The 27,780-nt window shown below is 40.3% G+C and overlaps 1 protein-coding gene across 7 annotated transcripts; it reads right to left on the reverse strand.

Annotated features, from left to right (window-relative positions):
• Positions 1-135: 135 nt before the first annotated feature.
• znf512b (zinc finger protein 512B) lies at positions 136-27,754 on the reverse strand. 7 transcript variants are annotated; one of them, XM_085443363.1, is made up of 18 exons: positions 26,889-27,754; positions 26,561-26,743; positions 25,111-25,245; positions 16,425-16,504; positions 16,144-16,272; positions 15,660-15,835; positions 15,287-15,570; positions 15,123-15,194; positions 13,498-13,632; positions 12,424-12,551; positions 11,229-11,321; positions 8,295-8,393; positions 7,395-7,649; positions 6,897-7,256; positions 6,583-6,684; positions 6,380-6,442; positions 4,857-4,955; positions 136-3,934 (listed from the first exon to the last, which is right to left on the reverse strand). In XM_085443363.1, the coding sequence occupies exons 3-18, from the start codon at positions 25,241-25,243 to the stop codon at positions 3,593-3,595; spliced, it is 2,550 nt and encodes an 849-aa protein (XP_085299489.1). In that variant the 5' UTR covers positions 25,244-25,245; positions 26,561-26,743; positions 26,889-27,754; the 3' UTR covers positions 136-3,592. The 7 variants fall into 7 exon arrangements, with proteins under 7 accessions (XP_085299489.1, XP_085299488.1, XP_085299491.1 ...); XM_085443362.1 differs by having other exon boundaries at positions 26,561-26,789; XM_085443365.1 differs by having other exon boundaries at positions 13,537-13,632; positions 26,561-27,754.
• Positions 27,755-27,780: the final 26 nt, after the last annotated feature.

The following is a 27,780-nucleotide window of genomic DNA, read 5'->3' on the forward strand; positions in this document are numbered from 1 at the left end:
AAGTTTATTATATTCCACTGATTGTCTGTATATAACCATCTTCATCATCTTTACACAATCTACAATCCCATCAACTACATTGTACATTGCAATAGCTATAAAAAAGTAACTAAAAGGTGACAGAGATGACACATGTTTAGTCAACAAACTTTTATTAATTAGTTAAGGGATACTAATGCACAGGTAATACAACAAGTTTGGGAGAAAAAATTGTAACAGTTCAGACTCAAAGGAGGTGTTGAATCCTCCAATGTTAGGTACTATACAGCTTAATTTCAGATATGGAAATCTTTAATACATCATTAGTCTCATTTAATTTGTTACCTATATACCATAAACAGTTATGAGCTACAACATCATCTCTTAAAACTCATCACAATGACCCCAACAACAGAGCTGGATGCCATTTCCTGCTTTTGAACTAGGTAGCATACAAAACAAACCACCAAATAAAAAGTGTAAACTTCTTCAGCTGTCTAGGGGAATTTCTAAGGAATAATCTTGGTTTTGGAAATAACATTGCTGACAAAGGGAAGACACTTGAGCCTGCTGTTTCCCCAGGTACAAAAGTCACACCACACACAGTCCAGGTAACTAGAAAGCTCCAACAACACTCCTATTTCAAGCCTATTTCATGGTATAGTAAGTGCACTAAATACAGAAACAAACACACATACATATGCCTTGTTGTCCCATACTGAATAGATAATAATAAAAGGACTCTCTCAATCCGTTTGCCATCATGTACTGAAAAAGCTCAATTTATGTGCATCGTCAAAATGGATCAAATAACAGTGTATGCCAACACTCAGGCCTACAATGTTGTTTGTGGTCTACAAAGTTTCTCAACCTTTTTTGTGTAGATTTCATCATATGTAAAAAGCATTTTTTTTAAAGCAAATTAATAAAAGAAGGGGAGTGGGAAAAAAAGCCATACAATTTCGAGAAGACACATCGATATCAAAATATCAGCAAGCCAACAAAATCAGCTAAATATGGTGTATTGCTGTACTCTCTAAACATGTTGCAGTTAGCTCACACTGCGGGATAGATATGTGTTTTCCACATCATAGGAAGACAGATAGTAAAGGGTGTGATAAAATATAAAATACCCACTGTTAAAAGCAGTGCTAAACTATCATATTGCAACACCAAAGCTCGTCAGGTAAACACAGTCAATGTGACGTCATTAATGAAACGAGTAACAAGCAGCTGATGAACTGATTCTGTGCCACAGCATAACACTCAAAAGTGTTACTATTTCTGACATCCAGTCATTACAAAAAAAGGTGCTAACTGTTTAATACACACACACACACGCACACACACACAAAGTCTGGACAACTCATATTGAAAAGGTCCGAGGACCACTCAGTGCTTGTTCATCTTATCCTCTCTGTCATCTGAACCCAGGTAGAAGATAAAGGTCCATCCCCATGACAGAGACACGTGCATAATCATCCCCACCTGAATTAACTCCATCAGTTGATTAGCAATGGGGGAATTCAGATTGAATCTTTGCGTTACGTTATAAAAAGTCACAGCGTAGGAATGAAACCACCTGGAAAAACACACATTTCAAATTCAATGTTTCTTGAAAATGTTCTGCTGACATCAGTGCTTGATTTTAATGACATTGACATTATGATGCAAAATTCAGAGGACTTGCCAGTAAGGATAATATGGACTTGAGTGAGTTGTATCAGGCCCTTAAGGTAGAGTGGCAAGTAAAGCACCCTTATTATCTCACCAGAATATCCTCACATAATTTTATCCAAAGCTATCAGATTGCTATCTAAGTAACACACACCATAGAATATAAAATAGATTTATGATCTGTATTTTTTTAAGCAAGCAAGTCGTTATTTTCATGGACATAAACTTCAAATATAAATCAAATATTCATGGAGTTTTAATTTGCTCAAATTGTTAATACAACTGTGGATTCAAGTATCTACTTTCAACATGTTAAAGTGAAAATATTCTCTAATCTTTTAGATTTTGAAAAGTCATTTAATATTTTGTTTATATATTTATATATTTTAAGCTAATCTAACATTAAGTGGCTAAGCAGCCCTAAACTTCAATAAGACCAGTTATGGCTTTGTGAGGTGAATCATAATTATACCATTGCGTTGGATTTCAGATACAATATAGAAAGTGTCAGTCATGTTGCTCATGACAAACTTAGTCTCTTTCTCTAGTTTACCACCAGAGTTTAAAAAAACAAACAAACAAAAATCCCACTCCTGCACCAGACAGCCACTAGGTTAGGGTGAATAGTTCTGGAGTGCAAAACTACAAGAGGGGAGCAGGAAGGGTTAAAGGTTAAAGTGCAAGGCAATAACTTTGAGCGTTCAAGAATTCATTCATTTACATTATTATATGTGAATCTTAATTAGCAGTTTTTCTGTTTAATAAAAGATTATTATCCTGGACCTCTCTAGAAAAGATAATATATTTTTAAAATTCCCTCCTCAGCTTTGATTGAAGCTAAAGCAGTAGCCAAAACGTGGCCTCATCATTTGATTGTGCTGCAATGGTGCAACAAGCTTCACACAGAATTCTTCCTCCTGTCAAACATTTAGCTTTGCTAGACCGATTTTAGAGTGTTTCAACATTTTTTTCCTGGTTGTTTTTTTTTTTTTTTAATTCAATTAAACGTGTCTTTCTATTTCTAATAGCAACTAAGTTGCAGTATGCCTTACAGATGAAAATATCAGTCACTTTTCTGGGTATTCTGCATCTCAACTTCCGTGTAAAACCAGTCTGGAAATAATCTTTTCACACTTAATTATGGTTGTCAAAGCAGATACTGTTCACAGTCATGTGAAAAAAAATCCTTGGAAGTAACAACTGTAAAAAATAATGTGAAACATGAACAACTTACAAACATTTTAGCTTATATGACATTTGCTTATGTAAAACATGAAAAGCAAGAAACAATAAAAGTCAAACTAGAAAAAAAACTATATTAAAACAACATTGCACTAAAGCACACACTGCAAAAAATTCTGACCGCTTATGATCCAGTTGGATGTTTCAGGCTTGGAAATGACGGATGGCATCATTGCTTTGAGTATATAGATATAGATATAGATATTGTTCATGTACACAGTACAGTATATCTGTGAAAAAATGTGAAAACACTAGCTATTATTAAATGACTTCACCATGCTAATAGAATATCCTTTTTAAAACCTCTCAAACACAACACAAATCTTGCAGAGAAAATGACTCTCCATTGGTATTTAGAATACTAACTCTGTTTAAAAAAAAAATCTATGTTTAGGTCAGGACTTTGATTACTACTGACACCCCTGCTGTGAGTACAGAAATTGAAAAATGTGCCTTAAATGGGAGACAAAAGTGGAATGGGGAAATAAAACACTACTGTTCTGAGTACAACAGTATACACATTATCTCGGGGGGTTCGAAACCAAGATTTGAAGACTGGGTTTTACTTCATATTGGTTGATTTTTGGCTTTCTTCTCAGTGCCAAGTTCTTGTAGCGCTAGAAATGTCTTTAAGCTTCCTGGCAGATATTTAAAGAAAGAATCCTCTTGGGCTCCTAGGTCAACAAAAGCAGAGCTAGTCGGACAGTAACAGCCTCTTGGGTTTGTTTCTTCTGGTGGCGGAGGGAATTGGCTGTCTGTTTTGGCCTGAATTATCACTGTCCGTTGGGTCAGGGAACAGAGTTGGGGGCTGTGCTGTGCCAGAGAACAGAGTCGCGGCAGGGGTTGAGTTTTGGGTGGTAAGCGCCTCAGTTTTTGTTTCGAGAGGTACATTCACAGGGGGGCGCTCTTTTGGTTTACGGCCCCTCTTTTTACCAGTCGTGGCTCCGTTCCTCACTTCGGCCTTTATCCCATTGTTCTCTGGGACTTTAGTTTTGCTACTGGACACAACTTGACTGGCAGCTGCACGGAACCAGTTCTAAGACAAAAAAACAAACAAACAAAAAAAACAGTAAACCAGTCAAGATCCAAAGAAGGCAAACAAGCAGAATACAACTGCATGTGTATACATTTTTCTTTCTAAATAACTGTATAAACCACCATGTCTGAACACCAAAGGTTAATGTTAACTGGGGACAAGATGGGGATGTTAAAACCGAAAAACAAAGAGGCTTTTTTATAAGGAAAAAAAAAAACTATGTGTTATCTTGTAACTAAAGTTGTTGTTGGTGAAGAGAAAAGATTAGTTCAAGGAAGATATGTATAGACTTGTTGAGTGCAAGAGTATTATGACAAGGTTAATGTGCAACCTAGCTGGTTTTACCCACAGACAGTATAACAGGTGGATGTAGCCACCATGATGTCACTCGTTAGTTTAGAAAGTCTCATTATGAAGCCTAAAGTGTGTGGCTTCACTGTCTTGGTGTTTTGAAACCGGATATGACATGATTGACATGTCGTTAGAAAGTCCTCCTATCTGGCTGTTAAAAGTATAACCATAATGGACTTAATGTTCAATTCAAGTTCATTACTGTTACCACGTTGGTAACCTGCCCATGAATCTTGTGTTAATAACAACATCATAAAATTTCATGGCAGCAGGAAGATACGATCTGTCCTACAGTTCACTCAACCAAATTATTATAGACTGGTTGACTACTATTGCCAAATGTGGTCTGCACATTCTTCTTCATACACTTTTCCACAACAATTCCCAGTGAGTCCCAGTGACCAGCTTCTTAGTGCTCTTTTCGGTCATATTGGCAACAAGTCTGATAAAATAAACTGGATCTAAGATTAACCAATGCTGTTTATTATTTTATGACGTATTACCAGAAATGAAATTTACTAAGTGGGTCATGTTAATGGCAACCTCTAAGTTTATACTGACAGTGACCCACCTGTGAGTGTGTCTTGCTAATATGGTATTTGACGCCACTCTCCGAGCTGAACTCCTTCTGACAGATCAGACAGGTGTACTTCCCCATTTCGCCACCACCCTGTAACAAACACACACACCAGAAATGTTGCTAGTACCTGGTTGGACACACTTAAACTTTCCCCTGAGATTTTGGTCTGTGTTAACATGATATCATCAAATGTTTGTTCTTGATTTGTGGGTAACGGCATCATCTGGTGTATCTCCTGCTCCACCACATTCCAAAGGTTCTCTGTTGGATCTGGTAGTTGTGGAAGACACCAGAGTACACTAAAGTCACTGTTTGGTTCAACAAACCAGTATGAGATGGTATGACCTTTGTTACTTGGTCCATTATTACGCCAGCTGTAGTCATTAGATGACAAGGACAAGACAAAGGGATGGTCATAAAGTGATCGAGATGGTCAGCAACAATACTCAGTCTTTGGAATTTATGACACTCAACTGGTACTAAAATGTGCAAAGAAATTATCCCTCACGTCATTACACTATCTGAACACCCTGAATTGTTGACACAAAAGAGAATAGATGCATGTTTCTATGTTGTTTATGCCAAATTCTAACTATACCATAGCCTTATTTGCCCATTCTTGACTGCCATGTGGACAGAAATGTTCTTTTTTAAAATTTAACAAACCATCTTTACCATGTCCACCTGTTCATATGCCAATTTTCTGCCTCATGACTAATAAGATATTTGCTTAGATAACCAGTTTAAGGTTGCTGCAGAAGGTGCAAGTTAAGAACCCATCAAAAACCATACCCTGTCAGCCTTTTACAGCAGGAGGGTGTTAAAAACATATTCCAAGTTAAGTTTTTATTTAAATAAGCTTAAAAACATATTTTGAGAAAATACAGCTCAAAAACAAAATCTTGGTGGATTCTGATAGTGATCAGGGCCATAGTTTCAAACGCAGAGGTGAACTTACGTGCAATGAATGCCGATCAACCAAAAACTCAGGTTTCAGAATGTTCGGAAAATATTTACTATGCTTCACCCTGTATGATGTCAGTGAGAAGGGATATCCTTAATATGAGCGCAGCAGCCCCTCCCAACATTTTCTTTCCAGGGCACAGTCAATCTAAAAAGGCTTGTAGTATACAGCGGATGAACTGAGAGACAGCACAAAAGCCCAGTATATCCCCCCCCCCCCGTATCATAGTAAATTGCTAATAATACAAAGGTACTCTAGTAGAGAGTGAAAAATCGTTGAGATGAGTTGGAAATGAGCAAAATAGATCCTGTTTTACAAGTTATACAAGATCATGCTGTGATTCTAATACTTCCTGCTTTCTCTTCATTTTGTATCTTTATTTGTCTTAATTTTATTTGAACTGTACCATCAGATTCCACTTCCTTTTGCTTAAGATAAATTTTTTCAGTTTGAGTGTATTTTTGGGATGTCTGTATTGGTTTGTTGGAATATTACTGTATATCCAGTAATATTCTCAGACACTGAGTTTTGCAGTAGTGTGGATTTGTACCTTGCTGCAGTTGGCGAGATGGGCCTTTAGTCCTGACACGCTGGAATAGACAGCTTCACAGTTCTAGAACAAAGCAGAAACAAACAAGGATTAAACACACTGACTTCGTATTTATGTTACACTCAACGTTAAGGCAAATCCCTTTTGTTTTGCTCAGATATTGTAGGTTATTTTTTGTACATGGTGTATTTGTATATTCTTACTTCGTTTGTGCAGCAGATGAAGCCCTTCTCCTTGACTTGATTTTTCCAAGCCTCTAGAAGCTCTGGGCTGAAGTTGGGGAGGCCAGGGCGGGTGTAGTTTAACTATGCAGAAGACAACTTTTTTTAATCTATCAGTATTCAAGTTATTAATATAATTCTACAGTGTAAAAAAGTGGATGTAACATAAAGGATTTTTTAAATCTGCTGATGGAGTTTGTGTGGAGCCTTTGCATGGCCTTTGACCTGGACTGCTAATATACTGTATTTACTGTGGTCACCATGTGCACTTAATGCATCCAAATTTTATTCCTCACCCTCTTGCTGTCAGGAACCAGGTCATCCTTGATGCGGCGTTTTGTGCCCCAGTCTTTAGCCAGCTCATCCTCAGCTATTTCTTGCAGGTGGAACACCGCCACCTGAGCTGACCGCCGTCTCACCCTGCCACTGGGGGTCCTTTCAAAGTCCTCCCCCTGTCTCTCAATCTGTGCTGCTTTTTGTTGATCTTGTTCCTGCTCCCTTTCCCTTTCCCTGTCTTTCTCTCTAGCGCCTCTGTCCTTCTCCTTAGGATGGCTGGATGGGGCTTTCTCTTGCCACCGTTTCCTTTCAGTTTGGCTTTGCTCCTTCTTACCTCCTGTTGGAGATTCTTCAGAGATCACCTGAAGGAACAGTAAGACCTTTGAGTGAAAATATAGGAAAACTTTAGGTACTCATTAAAATTCAATAAAATGTGCTTGTAATCAGCATAAAATGAAAAGAAAAAAAGGTTCATCTCTTATAACTGCTACTACAACCCTCGTCTATGATGATCTCACCCTCTCCTTGCCAGTGTTGTTGTTGGTGTCAGTGATACTATCCATGAGGTTGGTGGTGGCTGCGGCTGTCATTGTGGTGGTGATGGCCGGGGAGTGTTCGGTGCGTACATGGTAGTCTCTGCCAGCCTTGGAGCGGTAGCTTTTTCCACAGTGCTGGCACAGAAACACAGGCTTCGCATCGTCAGAACACTCTCTTCCACAACGCTGCTGGTGATACTGGTAGCCCATCAGACTGGAAAAGTGGGCTGAACAGCCCTGTATTTGTGTACGTGTGTGCGTGTGTGTTTGTACACAAAATGTTTGTGTGATTGAGTGACGCCAATGACAAAAATGAGACAGAATGAAAACAAACATTAAGCAAGAGACTGGGTAAGTGGAACAAAGTGTAGTTTTAATGGAACTCTGCATTTGGTCAATACTTTGTGGTTAATGTTAAAAAGACAGAGAAAACAGGAGAAAGATGCTCATTTTTCAGTGTGAAGACATGTCACTGTAGAGTTTATTCTTTACAGCTCTTTCTATTCTTACTCTCTCTGCCTTTTGCACTCTAGTGTGAGTAATGCGAAGCAGGGTGTTGATGTGATTTTGGGCAACATGTCAAGAACAAGGCATAAAGGAAATAGAGAGGGAAGAGGGAAGGAAGAGAGAGAAAGATAACAAGAGAGAGAGAAAGAGAGCGAGAGAGAGAGAGAGAGCGAGAGCGCGAGAGAGAGAGAGAGAGATGTAAAAGGAGAAAGGCACAAAAGAAGATCCTGAGGACAAGAGAGAAATGAAATCAAAACTGGCAGATGACGAGGGACAGAAATGTGACATAAAATAAAAGACACAGGAAAGCAAGAGTAGTATAGAATGAGAGACAGTAAAAGAGGAAAGGACCAGGTAAAAAGAAGAAGTGCATACCTCACTGGGACACTTGATTCGTCCCATTTGTTTGAGCACTCGGCGCAGCCTTTCCCTCTCCTCATGCTCGTTGCCCGTCTGGCCTTCACTCCCTGAGGGCTGAGGGGGAACAAATACACTATCACACCACCACACACCCCACTTCCTCATGACTAAAAAAAAAAAAAAAGCAACCAAAATGTGTTTTCTATCTCTAATGTTCACACGATGCCAGGATCATTAAATGGTTTCCTGGTGAGGCTGTTACTCAAGGCATGTTTATGACAACTGTCAAACTCGTGTTTTCGCTCGCATGTTGGTTGGTGCCAAACACCAGCCAAGACCAAAACAACAGATGGTAGGGCTGCCAGAGATGGAAAAGAAATGCAGGGGACTGGAGAGAGAGTAGACTAACTGAGGGATCCCAGCGGAACACATTTAATGTGCTTTCTCATGTGTTAACACACAGAGATGACTGACACACAACACTACAGTAGCTTTCTGTAAAGGTAGGAGGGAGATACCACTTGAGTACTTCAATAAAGCTACTGCAAAAGCCTGAGGGTAGCAGGACAGGCACCAGCAAGCCTTTGATATACAATGACAGGGACAGCAACAATGAAACGACATCAGCTTGTATTCTTAATGCTTCTATCAGGGAAGGAGCAAAAGAGCAAGCGTAAGAGAATGAGGCAGCACTATCACAGTAGCAACGCCAAGGTCAATCTCAGTGGGTGACCCCTGTCCTTCTGTCAGCCTGCTGCCTTTCCCACACTGCATTTGGGTAAAGCTACATGACAAGACTTACAATATCAGAGCAATGGTCAGTGAAGTCTCCAAGTCATACAGAAACCAAACACAGTAACACAGCTTACATGAGACTGAAGTGCAAATCGGTTTAATATAGAAATATTAATAAGAAATTCAACTTATTGCAATAGTGCTGGACAAATTAACATATGTAAACTTAACACCTCTAATAAAATGTATGAGCAAAAGCTTTTTTTTCATTATATGCTCATTTTTCTATTCTATGTTAAAGGACACTGTACCAAGTGATTCACAAATATTGGAAAATACATTAGTTCAACATATTTGCATGAACAAAAGTTCTGCAGATTTGTCGGTGGAACACATGAGTGATGAAAAAAAACTGCTTTGCAATTCAAAGGCACCAAACACTGGTCTTTTTGACACTTTTGAATGAATAAATACCTTAACGGGCGACCGTGGCTCAGGGGGTTGGGAATCGCATCTGTAACCGGAAGGTCGCCGGTTCAATCCCTGGGCTCTCTGTCCTGGTCGTTGTGTCCCTAGGCAGGACACTTTACCCTACTTGCCTACTGGTGTTGGCCAGAGGGGCCGATGGCGCGATATGGCAGCCTCGCTTCTGTCAGTCTGCCCCAGGGCAGCTGTGGCTACAACCGTAGCTTGCCTCCACCAGTGTGTGAATGTGAGAGTGAATGAATAGTGGCATTGTAAAGCGCTTTGGGTGCCTTGAAAAGCGCTATATAAATCCAATCCATTATTATTATTAATATACAGTGTATCCAAAAGCACAGTTGTAGTAGTGCCTACTTCCTTAAAAACATGACTCTAAAACCGCTACAATGTATAACATTGTATACATTGTAGCATTAATAAATAACATGATTGATACTGTAGAAAAGTACTTGTCTTACTGTAGCACAAAGGAAACGTTTGTATCTAAACAGAAAGAGGGCACGTCATACTTCTAAAGACTGATTTTAAGAAATGTGCTATCTCCTCCTGATCTTTCAATTTCCTGAAATTTAAAATTCATTGGAAAGTAAAAAGAGTGTGACACCAGTCAAACCCACAAGCTAAAAAAGCCTTCTTTAATAAGGAACTACTTCAAATCTAGAGCACACCAACACACAAACAGAGATTAACACAATAACAGCTTTCATTCTGTCACAAAAGTTGTAATTATCTAATCAGAAGAACAGAAACAGCAGAAGTTTAGATGTGTAGGAAGGCTACCTTGTGCAACCTTTAAGCATTTTATTCTTAACACGCACGCACGCACGCACACACAAGCACACACACACACACAAAAATAATGCACTAATGCCTTTTGCTCGGCTGGACTGGAATCCCGCCAATAAGGTCAGGACACAACAGGTCCCCTCTGAAGACAAATGGCAGCATCAAACAGTTTAACTTGGCTGACACAGATGGCACGGTCATCTATCAGAGCCCTTAATCTAGCAAACATTACACAGCCAAAGCCTGTTAAACACATACACATAGATTACCATGTATTTCATATACTATAACCATACGCATTCACACAAAAACACAAACACACATGCCACAAGGTTTGCTGAGTGTAGATTCATTAATCTTTTATAATACTTTTTGAAACGGGTAGCTTTAAATTATTCAGCAAACTTCATAGTGGCACCACTGCTCTAATGCAGGAGTGTCATGATAATATCTTAATGAAGCTCTCTGCTGTCAGAGTTAAGACAGCTGCAGAAAGAAATGTGAGCACTTCACTGACAGGAATACCAATCGCCAGTTCAACTTTACAATCACGATTTTTTAGAGACCACAAGATCAAATTTTGAGAGATCATCATAGCATCTGACAATACTTTTGTAACTGATAAAATTATAGGATAGAGTATATTTTTTACTCTATACGTTGATGCATATAAATAGATGGACATCTGCTGTGTAAACCGATACTAGCAGAAATAAATGTAGGATTTCCATGCATACTGTCATGACAAACCAAACTATTAGCATTCACTTTTCAGTTCTTTGGTGTTGTTTGAAACTAATTACCATGTTCAGTGATGATCTGATCACCCAAACCATCTGGACTCATAATGAGTCATAGAAAAAGGAGCAAAATCAGTCACAGGGTGTCATTTTTAAGTTTAAAGTCTTTGAAACCGGTTTACAAAGTACAACGTCAGCGAATTACCTTGCTGTTGTGCTCGGCCATGGTGTGGTAGTTGAGGCCGGCCTTGGACCTGAACTGCTTGTGGCACTGCTGGCACTTCAGGGCATCCTGGAGCTGCAGGGGTTGAAGGCCAAAGAAGAAGCTAAGATAACATTTTTCTATGAGAGGAAAATTACCCACTCCTGCTGGCTTTGCTCTTTATTGAATCCATCAGTATAGCAACATTTCATCTGTAACCTAATAAAGTTTGTTACTAGTGCATATTCTGGTCAAAGTAAAAGGCAAGGGACACATTAGGAACCTTAAACCCCCCCCACCCCAATTTATCACATATCACAACTTTGTTGTAGCTTCTCTCCTCGCCTCAGTATTGATTTGGAGACAGAGGTGTCTTGATGGTGAGTGACCCAGTGGTAATGTGATGATTCTGTCATTGCTTAACAGCAGACTGTCACTTTAATAGAGTCACACAGGCCACTGGGCTAAGGAGCCATTAAAACAGGCTCCAGGAACACTGTCTTTGAGGGCTGAGGCTACTGCAACACTCAACCTCATTCATCCACTAGACAAGCTTGACATAATACAACTGAAATAACCCTTTTTCCCCCCCACGCTTTAGCCCATTACACACTATATTTTCAGTAGCTTACAGGGCCCTTCCCTTCCCCTTTTATGATCATACATAACATTATGACCACTGGCAGATGAAGCAAATAAAACCGATTATCTCTTTATCATGGCACCTGTTAGTGGGTGGGATATATTAGGGGGGCAAGTGAACATTTTTTCCTCAAAGTTGATGTGTTAAGTGTAAGGATTTAAATGAGCCTGAGAAGGACCAGATTATGATGACTATGAACATCTTCAAAAACTGCAGCTCCTATGGGGTGTTTCTGGACTGCAGCAGTCAGTATCTATCACAACTGGTCTAAGGAAAGAACAGTGGTGAATCAGCAACAGACTCATGGGCGATCCGATAGCCTTATTTTCATTATCTTTACTAGAAAAGGTTCCCAGGCTCCCCAGTTTTAACGTATTCAGTGCACAATAACCACAATGCAAGGCTTCTTCAAGCTGAGCTTTACAGCTCCAGTTTGTCTTTGAATGCTACTACCAGCAAAACAATTTTACTGGTTTCACAGTTTGCTCTAACAGCTGTTTTGACAGCGCAGCCACCCCGCTCCCATTCTGATGAACAGATGCATCGACTACTGACCTTTTGACAAATCTCCATGTGTTTCTTGAGGCCATGGATTGTTTTCCTGGTAACGATGGAGCAAGTGGGACACACCACTTCACCTCTCTCTGAGATTGCTCGCTGCCACTGAGTGTCAGGAACAGCTCCTGAGTAACATTCAGAACACAGTACTGCTTTGTTATTTAGCCAATGAAATTACACTGGTATGATGTCCTTATGTGTCAGCAATCTAGATGATCAGTAAGCACTTACGTTTTTAGCTTCCCAAAAGTGAAAGATTGCTGCTTTCTCAGTTTCATATGACTGAAATGAATATCCATGGGGTTTTGATAGTTTGAAGATAAGTTTTTTGTCGTTTTTGTCATATGCATGCATATCTCATTAAGATTTAAGAAATGCTCTTTGAAGAAAACATGATGCAACTTATAAAAGTAATAATTATATTTAACTGATTAATAACTATGTATGTTCTTCTACCTGCGTGGGGTTTCTCCAATTACTCTGGCTTCCTCAAGTAGTCCAAAGGCATGCATGTTAACTGGTTAACTGGTAATTCTAAGTTGGTGGCAGAGTGATCAGTGTATTTTCTAGTTCCAATTCTAGTTTCAGTTATTTTCCAGAATGGATTTCTCATTTCAGTTTAGCATTTACTGTTTGAAAATGTATAGTTTTGGTTTTCTTTTAGTTAGTTTAAATGTTCAAGCATGTCCATCAATGCCCAATCAAGGAAGCTATAATAACATTTATACCAAACTATACCTAGAACTAAGGTTACTTTCGCTGTATTTATATTTTAATTAGTTTTTCAAGTTCACTATTTTTTAAAGATAGTCTTAATTTTTTTTATACATTTTATTGTTATTTTAGTCAACTAATTTTTTTCATACCTAATTTTAGTTTTTAGTTAATAAACTTGGTTGGCTGTAGGTGTGAAGTGAGCATGAATGTGTTACCTTCTGTGTTAGCCTTATGACAGCCCCCCAAAACCCTGAATTGGACAGGTAGATACGAAAATGTATAGCTGGATGGATGGATGTGTGGATGGCTAGATAGATGGATGATTAATTTAAAAAATGTGATCTTGGTGTTCACCAGAGCTTGTTGTGGCCGAGTCTTTTCTAGAGGGCTGACCTGACGAAGGTCTTCTCTGAGCCTCCTCAATGAACCCACTCCCCTCTGGTCTCTTCACACGGCCTGCCTTCAGCTTCTCCTCTACCTTAGTCATACCTACAACACACATGTGCACACGCAGACACACACATATACACAGACAGTCACGCTAGTGATTAAAATTCAAACTGAAAGTATAGAAGATAAAGTGAGAAATGCGAGTGGGACAGATGTAGGGCAAACCAAACAAGAACACGATACTAAAAACAGAAAGTTGATACTGACTATAAATTGAAAAAAGGAGGCTGAAAATGGAAGTTGTTTTGAGCTATACCAAATCAATGACAAGCAGACTAAAAGACAGCAAAAGACAGCGCCTGTGAGCCGCAGATGAACTGTCTGACAAGTGATAGTAAGTAGTTTACAGCCCTCTGTATGCTATATGAGTCACTGAGCATTTTCAGCATATATGTGAATGAGACAAAGAAAGGCTGAAAAAAATATGCGTATGTAATGTGTGCTTGATGTGTGAGTCACTGATTAATTTAGCCAGATATGAGACATCTCTACAGTTGCTACATTAGCACTGTGTAAAAAAACAGCACCATTGATCAGTGGCAGCAGGGAGCAATCTCAGTCACTTACATAACTAATAATGTCCCTCCTCCCAGCAGTGGCACATTTGTCCACTCTGGAACTCAATATTTAAGTAAATTAGCAAAGGGCTCCTAAGGTCTGTTGTAAATCAACCAGCATACAAAAAAAAAAAACTATTCTGTCTCATATTTTTATTATATCAGTGACATAGGGCTGTGCAATATGACCAGAATCTCATATCCCGATATAAGACATCTATCGTCCCGATAACGATATAAATCACAGAAATGTAACATTTTCTGTAAATTCTGTGAATCTCGGGCAGCTTGACTTGCATGAAGTGTTTCCAGCTGCGCGTCATGTACCTGGTCGAGTCGAGTATTTTAATCGATGCATGAAACTATACATTTTTAGACATAAGTTGTAACGGCCGCCGTTTTCTTTGTGAGTATTTATTACACGGCGTGCTGCGGGGAAAAGCCTGTTCTAACGTTTGAATCTAAGATTTATTTTTTAGCACCTGGCGGCTCTTTTTTGCTTCTCATCCGTAGATAATCTGCTCTTTCACGTGATTCAGTTTATTTTGAAAAGTCTCAACAGGACCTTGAGCTTTATTGTGAAAGGTTTATGTGGAAAATAAACAAGCGGACACGCGGTGGTTTTACCGTCGCTGTTGCTAACGACAACGCATAAAAACAGGCGCTTGTCCGTCCGTAGTGTGGTTATATTAAATATAAGAGAAAGAGAGAACTTTAAGAAATTAATATAGCCACTACAGTGACCATCAAAACCATGAAAAAATATTGCCGTAAACAGTTTCTTTTGCAACACCACGAAACAAACGATAGCGTAAAATGAAACAATAGATGTTTTTATATCGTCATCCGATATATATCGTTATATCAAACAGCCCTACAGTGGCATGTGAAATTACATCACAAAATTCTTTGTCATGCTCAAGTTTTCACTAAAAAAAACCCCATGTTTTCCTTTTAATAAAAGGTATCTACCTTTCAATCCAAAAGTTCCAGATATTGAGGGCTGTTCTCCAGTGAATTTCTTAGGTGTTTTCTGCTTTCGTCCTAGTGCAGGAGGAAAAACAGTGCATAATGGTTATACAAATATACTGGAGCATATAATTGAGAACATTTCAAATGGCATGTTGAAATCTTACTGTGCTTCATTCGCTCTGGGTCTTCGTCAGGAAAAGAAGAGGGAAGGCTGCCCCCCTCGCTTTCACTTCCCCCTGCATCAGATGACGTGCTTTGGGAATGAGATTGCTGGGAGTGAGGCTGGACTGGCAGGGTCTGGTGAATTTGTTGTGAAGGCTGGCTGTGGCTGTGCTGTTTCCTCTCATTTTTCTGGTAGGCCAGCTCCCCATTCTGAGAGGGTGTGGACACTTCATGGGTCTTTTTCACTTTGAAGAACACAGGAGAGGGGGGACTGATCTCCATGGGCCTGAATTCACAGAATGAGACAGGACAGTTTTAGGCAGTTATCTTTAAGTGACTCAATCTGGTTAGGAATTTGAGCTATATCTCAGTCACCTTTTCTTAGCGCTGGACTTCACAAAAGTCTTTTGAAGCTTAGGTTGCTCGTCCTTGGTTTCCATGCTGACTCTCTCTGGGTGATTCCACAGTTTGTGTTTCTGCAGACGCACCTTTGTGGCAAACACGGCCTCACAGTAGGGACAGCCATGACTCAGCTTTTCAGCTACGGTGGCCTGGATGCAGACATACGAAGAGGAGATTCAAAGTGAGTTCTCTCCCTATCCAAAATCTAATGACAGTGGGTAGCTGTTACAAAAAAGAAAATACCCCCCCCCCTCCAGCTGACTTATCTTAGGTTTTTGAAAAAGCCTTAATAATTGCTCAGGTTTGTAATAAGGCCATTATATATTCTCTGGAATTATTAAACGGTGCCCTATTGGATGGGTTTCTCCTATAAAATGGTCCAGTGCTACAAGTCTACTCTGAAGCATAAAGGTATAAACAGCCTTGTGGCAGGAAAGAGCAGAGGCTAGTGACTCACCCCCGGGCAGCGCTGATAGTGGTACTTGACGCCATAGATGCTGGGAAACTCTAACCAGCAGCCTGAACACGGACATTTTACCCTGGAGTGCCGCTTAAACTCTTCCTTCCATTGTACTATCATATGGGCCTGATCAGGGGTGAGGAAGAGAGAGTTGAATCCACGCCAGATTTATTGCTATATAGCACTGTATATTGTGAATATTCATGGGGAGCTGCCTACTGTGCAAGAAAAATGAAGCCCACTTCAAGTACCCACTCATTTCAAAGAGAAATACTCACAGGGATGCTTCTCAGTTCCTGCATTTCTGCTTTAGGACGACCTTTCCGCTTCCCCTCTGCTGGCTCATCACACACTGGACCTGGCAAAGCGAGAAAGAAAGCCACATCAGAGCTAAAAACAATCTACTGCCAGCACTTCATATCCATAAAATAAAAAATTCTGTAATACCTAAAATCCTGAAGTTTCATTTGGAACTTCTTTGTTATTGACCTAACAAGCCTAGTTATATTTGACTTGGCATGTCTAGATATGCTCTTGAGATATCACAAATTTAGATTTAGATTTAGAAGAATAGATTTGTATTCACAAAAACTGCAAAATAAGTATGAACACTAACACTTCTGAAGAAAAACAAATAAATGCAAAGTTATACAGTGTTTAGGTTTAACTGTGACCATTGTTCAAATGTTAGCCTCTTCTGTGGAGGGACACAGAATGGATGTCCACGATTGTGTGTGTAAGTGAGGGAAAAATGAGGCAGCCTGGGCAAAGGCCTTATGTAGAGCCAAACAGATCAGCTATAAATCGCTAGTGCCTGCATGGACCTCTGACACAGCAGACTGCAGACCGACTGCCTCAGCTCTCTATGTGCTCTCTATTGCTAATTCCCTCCATCTCTCATGCTGCTGCTTTACTTCTTTCTCACCCCATGTCTACTTTTCTCACTTTTCTTCCCTTTCTTTGCTCACACCCTTTCCAATGTCTCTCTACGGTTCCACTGGCTCATCACTGCTCTCTTCTTGGGTGCAATTAAACCTCCACACTATCAGCCCTGCACTCTATTCCCTCTATACACTGCTCCTTGAAGAAGGAGAGAGGGAAGGCGGAAAGAGCTGAAGATGAGTGTATGCATGTGGAAGAAGGGGAGGGGGGTTGACAAAGGAAGAAGAGGAGAGCACAGGATGTTGAGGAAGAGAAGAGAATTGCAGAGGTGGATAACTCTGATTGAGCATAACACTGAATCATAGTGCTCCAGGTAGCTGTACTTTGCTCTACAAAATGACATCTTTACATGTTCTCTCAACTTACTCTGCATTAATCTGACAAGACCCAACAGCAACAGTAGGAAAATAAGTAAATAATAAGCAGGAAACAAAGACGCTTCAAGAGATGCTTCAATGACATAAAATCTATTTACAGTAGGGAAGATGGTATTTTGTTGTGAAGTGGAATGCACTTTTTTTTTAGATCTCTTTCACATCACCATAACATTTTTTTCTGCTAACTATTTTCTTCTCCTGCAAATTGACAAGCCAAGGCAGCATGCACATGCCTGGTGCTGCCCATTTGCAGCAGGTCCCAAACTGGATCAGAGCACACTGTGTGCCTACCAGGATTACAAAATGGTTGGATAATTTTTCATCAGATAAATGAATTGACTTAATGCCATCATTTCTCTTAAAAACAACCCCCCCCCCCCCCACCCCCCCAAAAAAAAACAGCTTGTGTTAGCAAAAGCCACCCTTTGACCCCCTCAAAAACAACTCTCTATACCAGGGATGTTAATGTGTATAAGAAGCACACGAGGACTAACCTACTATGGCCTCCCCTGCTCATTTCCCTTCGTGTTTTATTACACAGTATCAGCTCTCACCCTTTCCCTCATTTGTCTTCTTTTTACTCTCTCAGTTGGGAAACAGAGATACAAACATATGTAGGCAGATTATATGTAACATTTTACTTCATACTCACAATAATAAGGTAGATTGAAAATAAAGCAAGACTGAATAAAATGTAATAAGAAGTAGCAAAGCAATACTGACTGTGTTTTGGAATAGTTGATGACACAAGGTGTAAACACACACATCAGGGCACACTGACACGCAAACAAGTACACAAAACCATTACTACCGAGTGTGAACGAGATGTGATTGCATGGATATGAGTGTATTAATATTCTCCAGGCGACAGAGCATTTCTCTATTAGCTGTCTGGGTAGCAGCTGGAGAGGTGATGCAGTCGGCGGTGCAGCTCTTATGCTGAGGAGGAAATTGAGCATGCATTCTAATTCCTGTCTTAGAAAATAAAGGTCTTGTAAAAGAAAGGCATAATTAATGAATTCTGCTCTTGGGAAAGATATGTTCTTGTTGCTATGGGAATAAGATCCACTTGTCTTAGTTACCATTATCAGAGGCCTCTTTACAGGAAGCAGAACAATTAGGCCCACATGCAGCAGGCTATAGTGCAAACAGGCAAAAATCACACTGCAAAGCCACAGCAGTGCACATGCTGGCAAAAGTTAGAGCAAAAAGATTTTTTTTTAAAAAAAAAAACATGATTTTCTGGGGTGAACTGTGCACACACAAAATGTTTTTATACATTTTACTTTGTTTGAAATGACTATGGCTAGCACACTTGTGCTCAAACATTCAGGCAATCACAACCATTGTCTTGGTAGGAAACAAAGCAGGTCTATTGTGGCAAATCTAAACCCCAGTTCTCAGGCGCAGACCATAGGGATAAAACAGCTGTTCAACTAATGTCAGAGTGTGACTCGCTCCCAGCTGTCTGCAACTGTTGCAGCAGACTGGTTAACACTCACAGAAGCGAAGAGAATGGTTAACACTGACAGAAGAGAAGAGAAGAGAAGAGAAGAGAAGAGAAGAGAAGAGAAGAGAAGAGAAGAGAAGAGAAGAGAAGAGAAGAGAAGAGAAGAGAAGAGAAGAGAACCAGGAGTGTTGGCAGCTGTCTAATGATCTCAAATAACCTCTGAGTTCTCCTAGCTACGCCTGCAACTGCTCTCCCTGAGTGCAAGGGTTCACACATTACCCACAAATGTACACACATATATACACACACAGAACAGTCATTTGTTTTCCTTGACAAACAGTCACACAGGAGCCTTTGTCTGTGCCTTCACAGTTGGTTTTAGACATGCTGTAGTTTAGAAAGACAACACACAAACAACATCACTCACCACTCATGCTACTTCATGAAAAAAAGACAAGACACAGTACTTCCTCAATCTCAACAGACGCTAGATGTATAAACGAATACACCTGGACTCATTGCAGAGCAAACGCACTAGCAGATGACTGTACAGCATGTGCAAGCTGTGCAGCTTTTATAGTGAATGCAACCACAGGACCTTACTAACATCTCTGTTTCTGCTATAAATTTTTGTCTATTGTGCTTTAACTTCTTCTTGCTTACTGTTTCCTTCCTTCACACATTTGATTTAGCAACAGTTCACCGCTTTTATACAAGCACACGCACATATTTATATGCTGTTTTACATTATGTTCTCTCATTTCCTCCCTCCTTCTTTCTTTCTGTCTCTCTCTCTCTCTCACACACACACACACGCACAACAGTTGTTCCATTTATATACACACCTCCTTTTGAAGACGTTCCTATATTCCCTCACAGTCAGGCCTGATTCCAGACAGTGAGTAAGGAGTGAGGTGGAGCAACACCAGACAAGTCTTACTACCCTGATACAGCTAACTGAAAAAAAACCCCAGAGTCTCAGTGAGTCTGGCTCTCACTTTCCATCTTAGTCTTTCCTCTCTCTATCTCTCTCTCGCTCTCTCTCTGTCTTTTTCTCCCCTCCCTCCTTTCTATCTCTTGCTTTGTGTAACCATCTGAGCTTAATCTTTTACATACATCCACTTGTTGAAAGACACAAACATTTAACTAATCTGTCAAAATTCATTATTTTTTTAATGGAAAGGAAACAGCAATTCATCAGTAGCAATGTTTATAAATCTGTATAATTTATAGAGCATTGCAAGAAAACATACCTTTGCTCTGGGTTGCCTTAACTGAAAAGTGGACACAACCACAAATAAAAGGTGGAGCTCCACTGGTTTATTTGCAAAATAAATTAGAGTTCCTGTTGGCAGCAATCTAGGAAAGGACCAGAATTTGAAAGTAGATGTCCCGCCTTCCACAGCTTTTCCTTCTCTCTTCTGAGCCCCATTCCACCCTGCCAATTTGATATGTATGTGTTGGTATGTATTAAAATAATGCCAATGTTGACTTACGGCTTTACAAAGAAATCAAATCCAGCTTTCCTCTAAGAATGCCCTCTCCTTAGCCCACTGCACAGTGGGGTGCTTTATACCCAAACTTTTTCTTCATACTATGCCACACTATTTGACTGTTCTTTTCCAGAAAAGATCAGATTGGCCAAAGTTTCCCTATCATGGGGCAGAACAGAGCCGAAAGCAGTTGCAGGAGTAAAAACTCCTCTTAGACAACTCGATTTATAATATGCTGATAGGTTACTTTTGGATTTTTGTCTAGTGGCACCACCTTCCTATTTGTTTCACCTATTTCCTAATATTAAACCATTCTGAGTGCTGGCATAGACTGTGGCATTTGCTATCACTTGCATTATTCAGGGAGAGTTGTTGGTCCAGTGGTTAACATTGTTGCCTCAAAGCAAAAAGCTCCTGGTTTGACACCACTGGTTGACTGGAGGTCTTTCTGTGTGACATTTGCATCGTCTCCCTTTGCTTGCAAGGGTTCTTCTCTCAGAGCACTACGGTTTCCTCCCACCACCTAAACACGTTTGGTTAACTGGTGATTCTAAATTGTCCATTGGTGCGATTGTGAGCTTGAATGGAAATCTGCCTCTCTGTAATAGACTGGTGACCTGTCTGGGTGGACAGCTGGAATAGGCTCCAACTATGACCCTGAATTGTGCAAGTGTAAGAAAATGGATATATAAAATAATTACATTTATTTCTATACTTGCACTAGTCACTCAGTCTTAGTGAAAACAGTTACACTGGGAGATTCTTCAATGTCCTAATGAATGCCAATTTTTATTGCCCGCAGACTTACTGTATGGGGAATCACTTTGTTTGAGAGGCCAGGGATCACTACACAGACATGTGGTAGAATATCAGTTTACTTCCACCACTAAACCACACGTAAAGCAGCCAAGAATAGAGCTCAGGCTTGAGATTTCTGCTACATAATCTGGTGACTCATTGTACCTCAACAGCTTCTTCAGACCTGTATTGATTTTACAGCCTTCCACATCAACAGCATGCTTCATATTATTGGAAACTCAATGAATTACTTGATACTTATTTGGCCCACAGCCAATGCCATGTTTAGTGACATCAAATCGCAACAGTTTTAGATAAAACCTGAGGGATAATGGAGAACTGACCAATCACTGGGGAGTTTACAATTGATGCACAGCATATACAGACACTTGAAAAAACAACAACATAATAATAAAATAAGCCTATGCAACAGGGCATCCAGCACTTTATATGTGTGCCGAGAGACAATGCCTGCTACAAACTGTTTGCAATACCCTCCTTATGGACAGTGACTCACCAACTCAATCTCTCTCCTCTCCCATTTCCCTGTACTCGTTCTCATCAACCATCCACAAGTCTGCCAAGTGAAGGTGTGACAAAGATGACAAAGGACTCTCCTCAAAATGAGGTGTAGCATCAGGCTGAGAAAAGCACCAGAATTCAATTTCTACCCAAAAACAAACAGTCTCAATCTATAGCTTTTTATTGATTTGATATTTTGTTATTTTACTGATTTGATAGACTCAAGCCATTAAGAGGAAGTCCCTAGAAAATGTAACAAATATGAAATGTGATTAGAGTGAAGACCAGAAGTGAGGGTAACGGTTGGGAACAGGCTGAAGAAGGAATGGGAAGTGGCAGGAATAGTGAGGTTAAGTCACTGCTAATACGTAAGCAAGAAATAGTTGAGGAGGCTGAGGAAGAACAGAACAGTGAGCAATGACAGTCACGTCTGGACAACAAGTAAGTGAGAGAAAGCTTGAAAAAGCAGCACATTTAGAGGAAAAGCAAGAGACTGATGGACAGATACTGACGCAGATATACCAGGTCAATAGAGAGCAACTGTGGACCTGAAAAGAAGGTCCCCACAGCAGGGTAGACAAGTGTAGCATGAGAACACACATGCTAGGGCAAACACAGGCACGAACAGATGCATAAACATAAACACAAACAAATGGCACCAAATAGCACATTATCGTTCACACACAGCCACAAGCATAAAACTTATCACGCTCTCAGCTCCCCTCCTAACCCACTTATGTTACCATACAACAACAAATCTGGAGCGCTCATCTCCTCTTACACAGAACATGCCGACTGGATAGTGTGTTCTGGGGTCAGAGAGGGTAAAGAAGGGGGCGGCCTTTCACACATCCAGGTTTTACTTATTTAGACTTGGGTTAACGTTTGCTGAAAGGTAACTATTTTCAGGGCCTACAGCACTTGGCAAAACAGCATTAGTTCTATATAAATAAAAAAATGACTTAGCTTTAGAATCAAACAAGACATTAATAGGAAACATCTTGAAGCACAAAAGAGAGAAACAGCGCGCAAATCACCCTCAAGGACCACATTCTTTCCTGTGACTTCTCTGGTGTGGCAAGGTGACAGCTCAACCACAACACTCTAGGAAAGCACACAAACCCAGGTTTTGTTGTCACATATGAAGGCACATAGTGATTTCAGGAAACCACCAGTACAACAGCCAGACGGGATTTCTCCGCTATTACATCATGCAAAGTTTCCAGCTGGAGATTTATGGGCCAACATGAGAACTGATAACGCAACATAACAGTCCAAACTCTCCATGGACATAAAATGAAAAATGAAGAAGTAACCAGTGGGATGAGGGCAGATAATGAGGCTATCAGAAGAGCACACTGTGTGCAATGAGCATGGACTGAAAAACCTTCATAGGGAGCCTTAGATATTGATGCCTTTGTTTCCCCAAACTGAGGTTCATATCCCCCCTGGGATAGACAGGCCAGTGCCAGGTTCATTATATCACCACTGTAGCATTTCTCCTTATCATAACATCTATAAAATTTCTAAATAATAAGTTAAGGAGACTGAAAATTGTAAAAGATTGCTTGGTGTTTGAAACACAATTTGGCACAGTCAGTCAGTCAATGAATATCTTACTGGTTTATGAATCATATTCCAAACTGTACAAAATTTAACTATATTCCTAAAATGGAAATGTAGAATTTCTTATACATTTCCCGTGTTGTATGTTATGTCTATATTCATCTTCTTATTGGTCAGTACAATCTACATGTGCTCCAGGAGAAGATCTGTCTCTCTCCTTGTGGTTCTTAGAGAAGATAAATCTCAACCAGCTGGCAATGTTACCAGCTAAGCTTCCTTAGACATAGTGGAACATAGATTCTTATCTTTTGTGCCAGAAGCTATTCTTAAAACAGACAATAGCACAGACTTGCAGTATCAAACATGATCTAAATACTACTGGTATCACTTAGAAGCTCAACATAATTGCAAGTCCGAACAGATCAAGTGTAAAAAGAGAAAATGAAATAGACACACAGAAATAGCAGAATCTTAAGTAACCTGAAAAAGCCCCATAAAAACCAGGGCCAATCCATCACCTGTTATAGTATTACTTTAAGACGCGCGCACACAGTAAAACGCGCAGTCATCAGAGTTATTCATTAGTGAAGCTAAGCCAAAAGTGTGTATCTAATCTCTTGTCTTTAGCCTCACATCGATCAGAGCAGAGCCCAGCACAAACTTTCTGCTGATTGATTTATAAACTCCTCTTATTTACTGAGTAATAAAGTGTAAAAAAATGCCCATAAAACACAAAGCTTTAAGAGGCTGCAGAGAAAACCATTTCATTCAAAAAACAAATGTACTTCAACAGCAAAAACAGCCAATCAGCTGCCAGACCCTACACAATGAGAAGTTGAGGAGAGTGTTTTATTTCTAACTATGGGAAGATCTTGCAGACAGTCATAAATACATGAAAGATCATACAAGAAAGATTTTAGTAAAGGGATTCCACACTTTTTTTTGTACCATGTGTCGCCGAACTCTCATTTCTTGCAACACAAGCTTTGCATTAATAACCACAACAAGCAAACATACACAGAAACACATGCATGCACAACAGTATGAAACTCTGGCCTACAGGGCTGAATAATAACATGAAAAGAAAATAAACCGAAGCACCTAGTCTAGTGTTTGTGCTTTGTGTGTCTGGGAATGAGAGGCTATTTTGTAGCAACCAAAACAACTGGGTCATATTAGAACAGCCCCATTTTTCCAAGCCTGCCCACCGCTATTAACAAAGTCATGATGATCTACTGGTTATTGGATTGAAAAATAATTCCCCAGTCTGGCCCTCTCTTTCCAAAATCTTCCATTTCCATCCAGATGGCCTGGGGTTTCACTTGTGTCAGTGCTTGGCAATTCTTGTTTGTTTGCTTTTCTCACTGTAAAGCAGTCTCAGGGAAATTGCTGGAGTTTCCAGGCTCTACTGTGGGGTAGAATTACACTGAACCTGAAACCATTGATTTCTAATAAAATATAATCCATTCAAAAAAAAAAAAAAAAAAAAAAAAAAAGCAGCTACAGAGACCCCTGCATGCATGGTATGCTAATCAAATCCTTGAGAAAGCACACTAAAGTGCACTAGCTGGAATTACAAAACTTTAGCCAATGCAAACCTGCTGGATCTAAGAAACAAATATGCAAAAACGAAAAATTCAGTTGTCATATATGTGTTAGTATGTCATGCTGTATGCACCCAGTACCTACTCTTCACACTGTATCGCTTCATGAACTTCATCCTAGAATCAGTCCAGGAGCAAACTTGAGTCATACCAACAAAAGCTGAACTCACACACTGTATTCATTCAACAAAATGTAGCGGCTCATCACTCACTATGTTTGCTGTGGTTTTCAGGGCTTGACATGGTTCTAACTTGCTCCTGGGGATGTCCATGCTTGGGCGTTCGGCCCCTCGACAGCCCTGATGAGGACAGCTTCCCAAGCTTGGGCCCACTTGGGCTCTCCATGCCTGCAATGTACAAACGAGGGGGTACAAACACACAGGAGACATAGCTAAAGGTAATATCGGAAATGCTTCTGCTGCTCATTAATCCGAATCCATTGTTTGTCAAAACATTATTAGCAAAGTCTGCTGCATCAATAGCGTGTGCTGATGCTGTCTCCTTGTTCAATAATGCAGCTTCTTTATGTTGGCCATCAGTGCTATTGGCCTGAAGGTTATCTGAGCGCAGGCACACGTGTGATAATGAGGGTGTGACCTTCCATGTTTTCATTTCAAAATCAATACTCTCACTCGCACACTAACTTCATGCTCTGCCCATTAGACAAAAGGTGAGTCAAAGAGATGGTGGGGATACAAAGCTACGCTCCTGAGCAGCTGTGCAAGCTTTCTTTACTATGAAAACCAGCGATCTCTAGTTCAGGTCAATTGAGATACATTACATCTATCAATCCCGATGCTTATATTGTACATGTCAAGTTCAGACTCTCTGTGCTTAAACATCATTCCCCATCAGGAAGGAACAGCCTTCTGAATAGAGGCTGACAATTGCTAATTATGGTGAGTGGTACTGATTACAATCCAACATGGTTTCTCTTAGCACACATTCATGTCACTCTCCTAATGAATTACAAAGCACACAAAGGGTCACTCAATGGGGGCCACTCGGTGTCCATTTACATGCTGTGCAATTCACTGCGTGAATACCACAGAGATAAAGTGTTCACAGTAGTTGTAAAGTTTTGATGATTTTGACTATAAAATGCACGGTGAACTTGCTGCAGGGTGCAACTTGATGAAATCTTTCACACATTAACACTAGGCATCTTCCTTTTCCGGTATGATGTATCAGAGCATGAAGAGATGGGCTACAGATCAGCTCATAACTACTTAAAATAAACAGGTGGTGAGAAAGATATGGCTGATTGATGGTGAGTCTTACTGTGCAACCCTGTAATAATTATGTAGGATAACCCCCTTTTAGATTTGCCACAGTGTTTCAACAGCATCCTCCTAATAAATAAATAAATGAATAAATACATTGCAGCTGGGGTTTTCGTAAACGATTAAATCTACATGTAAACACAAACCTGCTACAGAAACTTTATTACCATATACTTAGCTAGACACAACAAAACCCCGTGACACCCACTCACATCTCCTCTCACAATCTGCTGAGAGACCAACCTAGAAATAAGTATTTTAACACCGCACGTGGCACACGGCCACGCTGTTTGACAACTACAACAAGGTCTGAGTTGCCTATTTATGTGGTTAACTAAAATAGTGCTCTACTTTCTTCCTCCTCCCCGGCCACACCTACCTTAACTGTCGAGCAGTCACCCAGCACCAGAGCCCGGGTGGCCCCGGGTCATCCACGTGAGGTAGGAGGAGGTCAGGGGCAGGAGACAGGCACCAAAGTAGGCGTTTTTTTTCACCAACGTTAAGTTACATGGCAATCACACCTGCTGTGCGTCAAGGAGCGGTCAGGTTGAGCTTGGGGGGCCTGAAAGGAAGCGGACAGTCGTCACCGTCGTCCTGTCCCCCCCAGTCTGCAGACGACGACCAGGTGGACGGTAAAAAAGAGCAGTGCAGGAGATGAGAAATTATAAATTCGTCTGAACATGAAAAGAAATCCAGGATACTTTCACCTTATTTCCAGCTTCCAATTGCCTTGCCCCCCCCTCTCGTTCTCCTTTCGTGCATTAATATGTATACCACGAGGCACTTCTCCAACCCTTGTCTTCTCGTTAAACTCTCCAAATTAATAGAAATAGCCAGGAAAGACAGAGCCCTCGACTCCTTGAGAAAAAATATTAGAATACGGGATGGTTTATATAGGCAGTGAAGCAAAATGGCGACTTTATTACGAAGGAGGAGTAAAAAAAAAAAAAATCCTTGCGCTGGCTGGAGCTAAAGGGAGGCACAAAAATATGTTTAGTGCAGTAATTTCGACGGCTGTGAGTCTGTTGGTTAGAGTAAAAGAAAACGAACGAAAACGAATCAGCAGAAGCGCCAAATCTCGGTCGGGTTTGGTTCACTCCTCGCTCCTTACCTCGGGATTATTCGTTTTTTTTATACGGATATTATCTCGGCGGCCGTGTACAGTATTACAGTAATGTGTGTTGGGTCATGCGCGTATCCACTTCACCTTTGACAGTTGCGACTACAGTCTTGAGGCAACTTGCAAACTCTCGCGTTATTATTATCAATTTTCGAGCTGAATAATAGTGGGCTTTCTGGCTAATAAACTCGCTGCAATACCGGCTCGTGCTACTCTTCCGACGTAACGGCGCTCGCTCCTGACGACAAAAAAAAAAAAGGGTCAGGGCTTAAATTCCGTATACAAACCCTTAGCGAATTATTTTAATCTAGCTGCAGCCAAAATGTTCTTCCCATGTCCTCCCGCGTAGCCGATAACGGCTTCTTGTCCAGTCTGTGGCAGGCTGTTCTAGCTGTCATACCAGGCCGGTGCTGTAGTCACTGCAAGTAGCTCCCTCCAAAAAAAGCCTCTGAAATATCAAGTATGCCTATAATTTAGTA

The sequence above is a fragment of the Copadichromis virginalis genome, linkage group LG20, assembly GCF_057382275.1.
Source record: "Copadichromis virginalis isolate Kocher_CV1m ecotype Utaka linkage group LG20, C_Virginalis_male_GT1.1, whole genome shotgun sequence".
NCBI lineage: Eukaryota > Metazoa > Chordata > Actinopteri > Cichliformes > Cichlidae > Copadichromis > Copadichromis virginalis.

Excerpts from the sequence above, each read along its gene's own strand:
- znf512b (XM_085443363.1), bottom strand. The coding sequence starts at position 25,243 with ATGGAGAGCCCAAGTGGGCCCAAGCTTGGGAAGCTGTCCTCATCAGGG. Across the intron at positions 16,505-25,110 it reads TGAAAACCACAGCAAACATA|GTCCAGTGTGTGATGAGCCA; the intron begins GTGAGTGATGAG and ends TCGCTTTGCCAG. Across the intron at positions 12,552-13,497 it reads CTCGGCCACAACAAGCTCTG|GAGCTGTTCCTGACACTCAG; the intron begins GTGAACACCAAG and ends AATGTTACTCAG.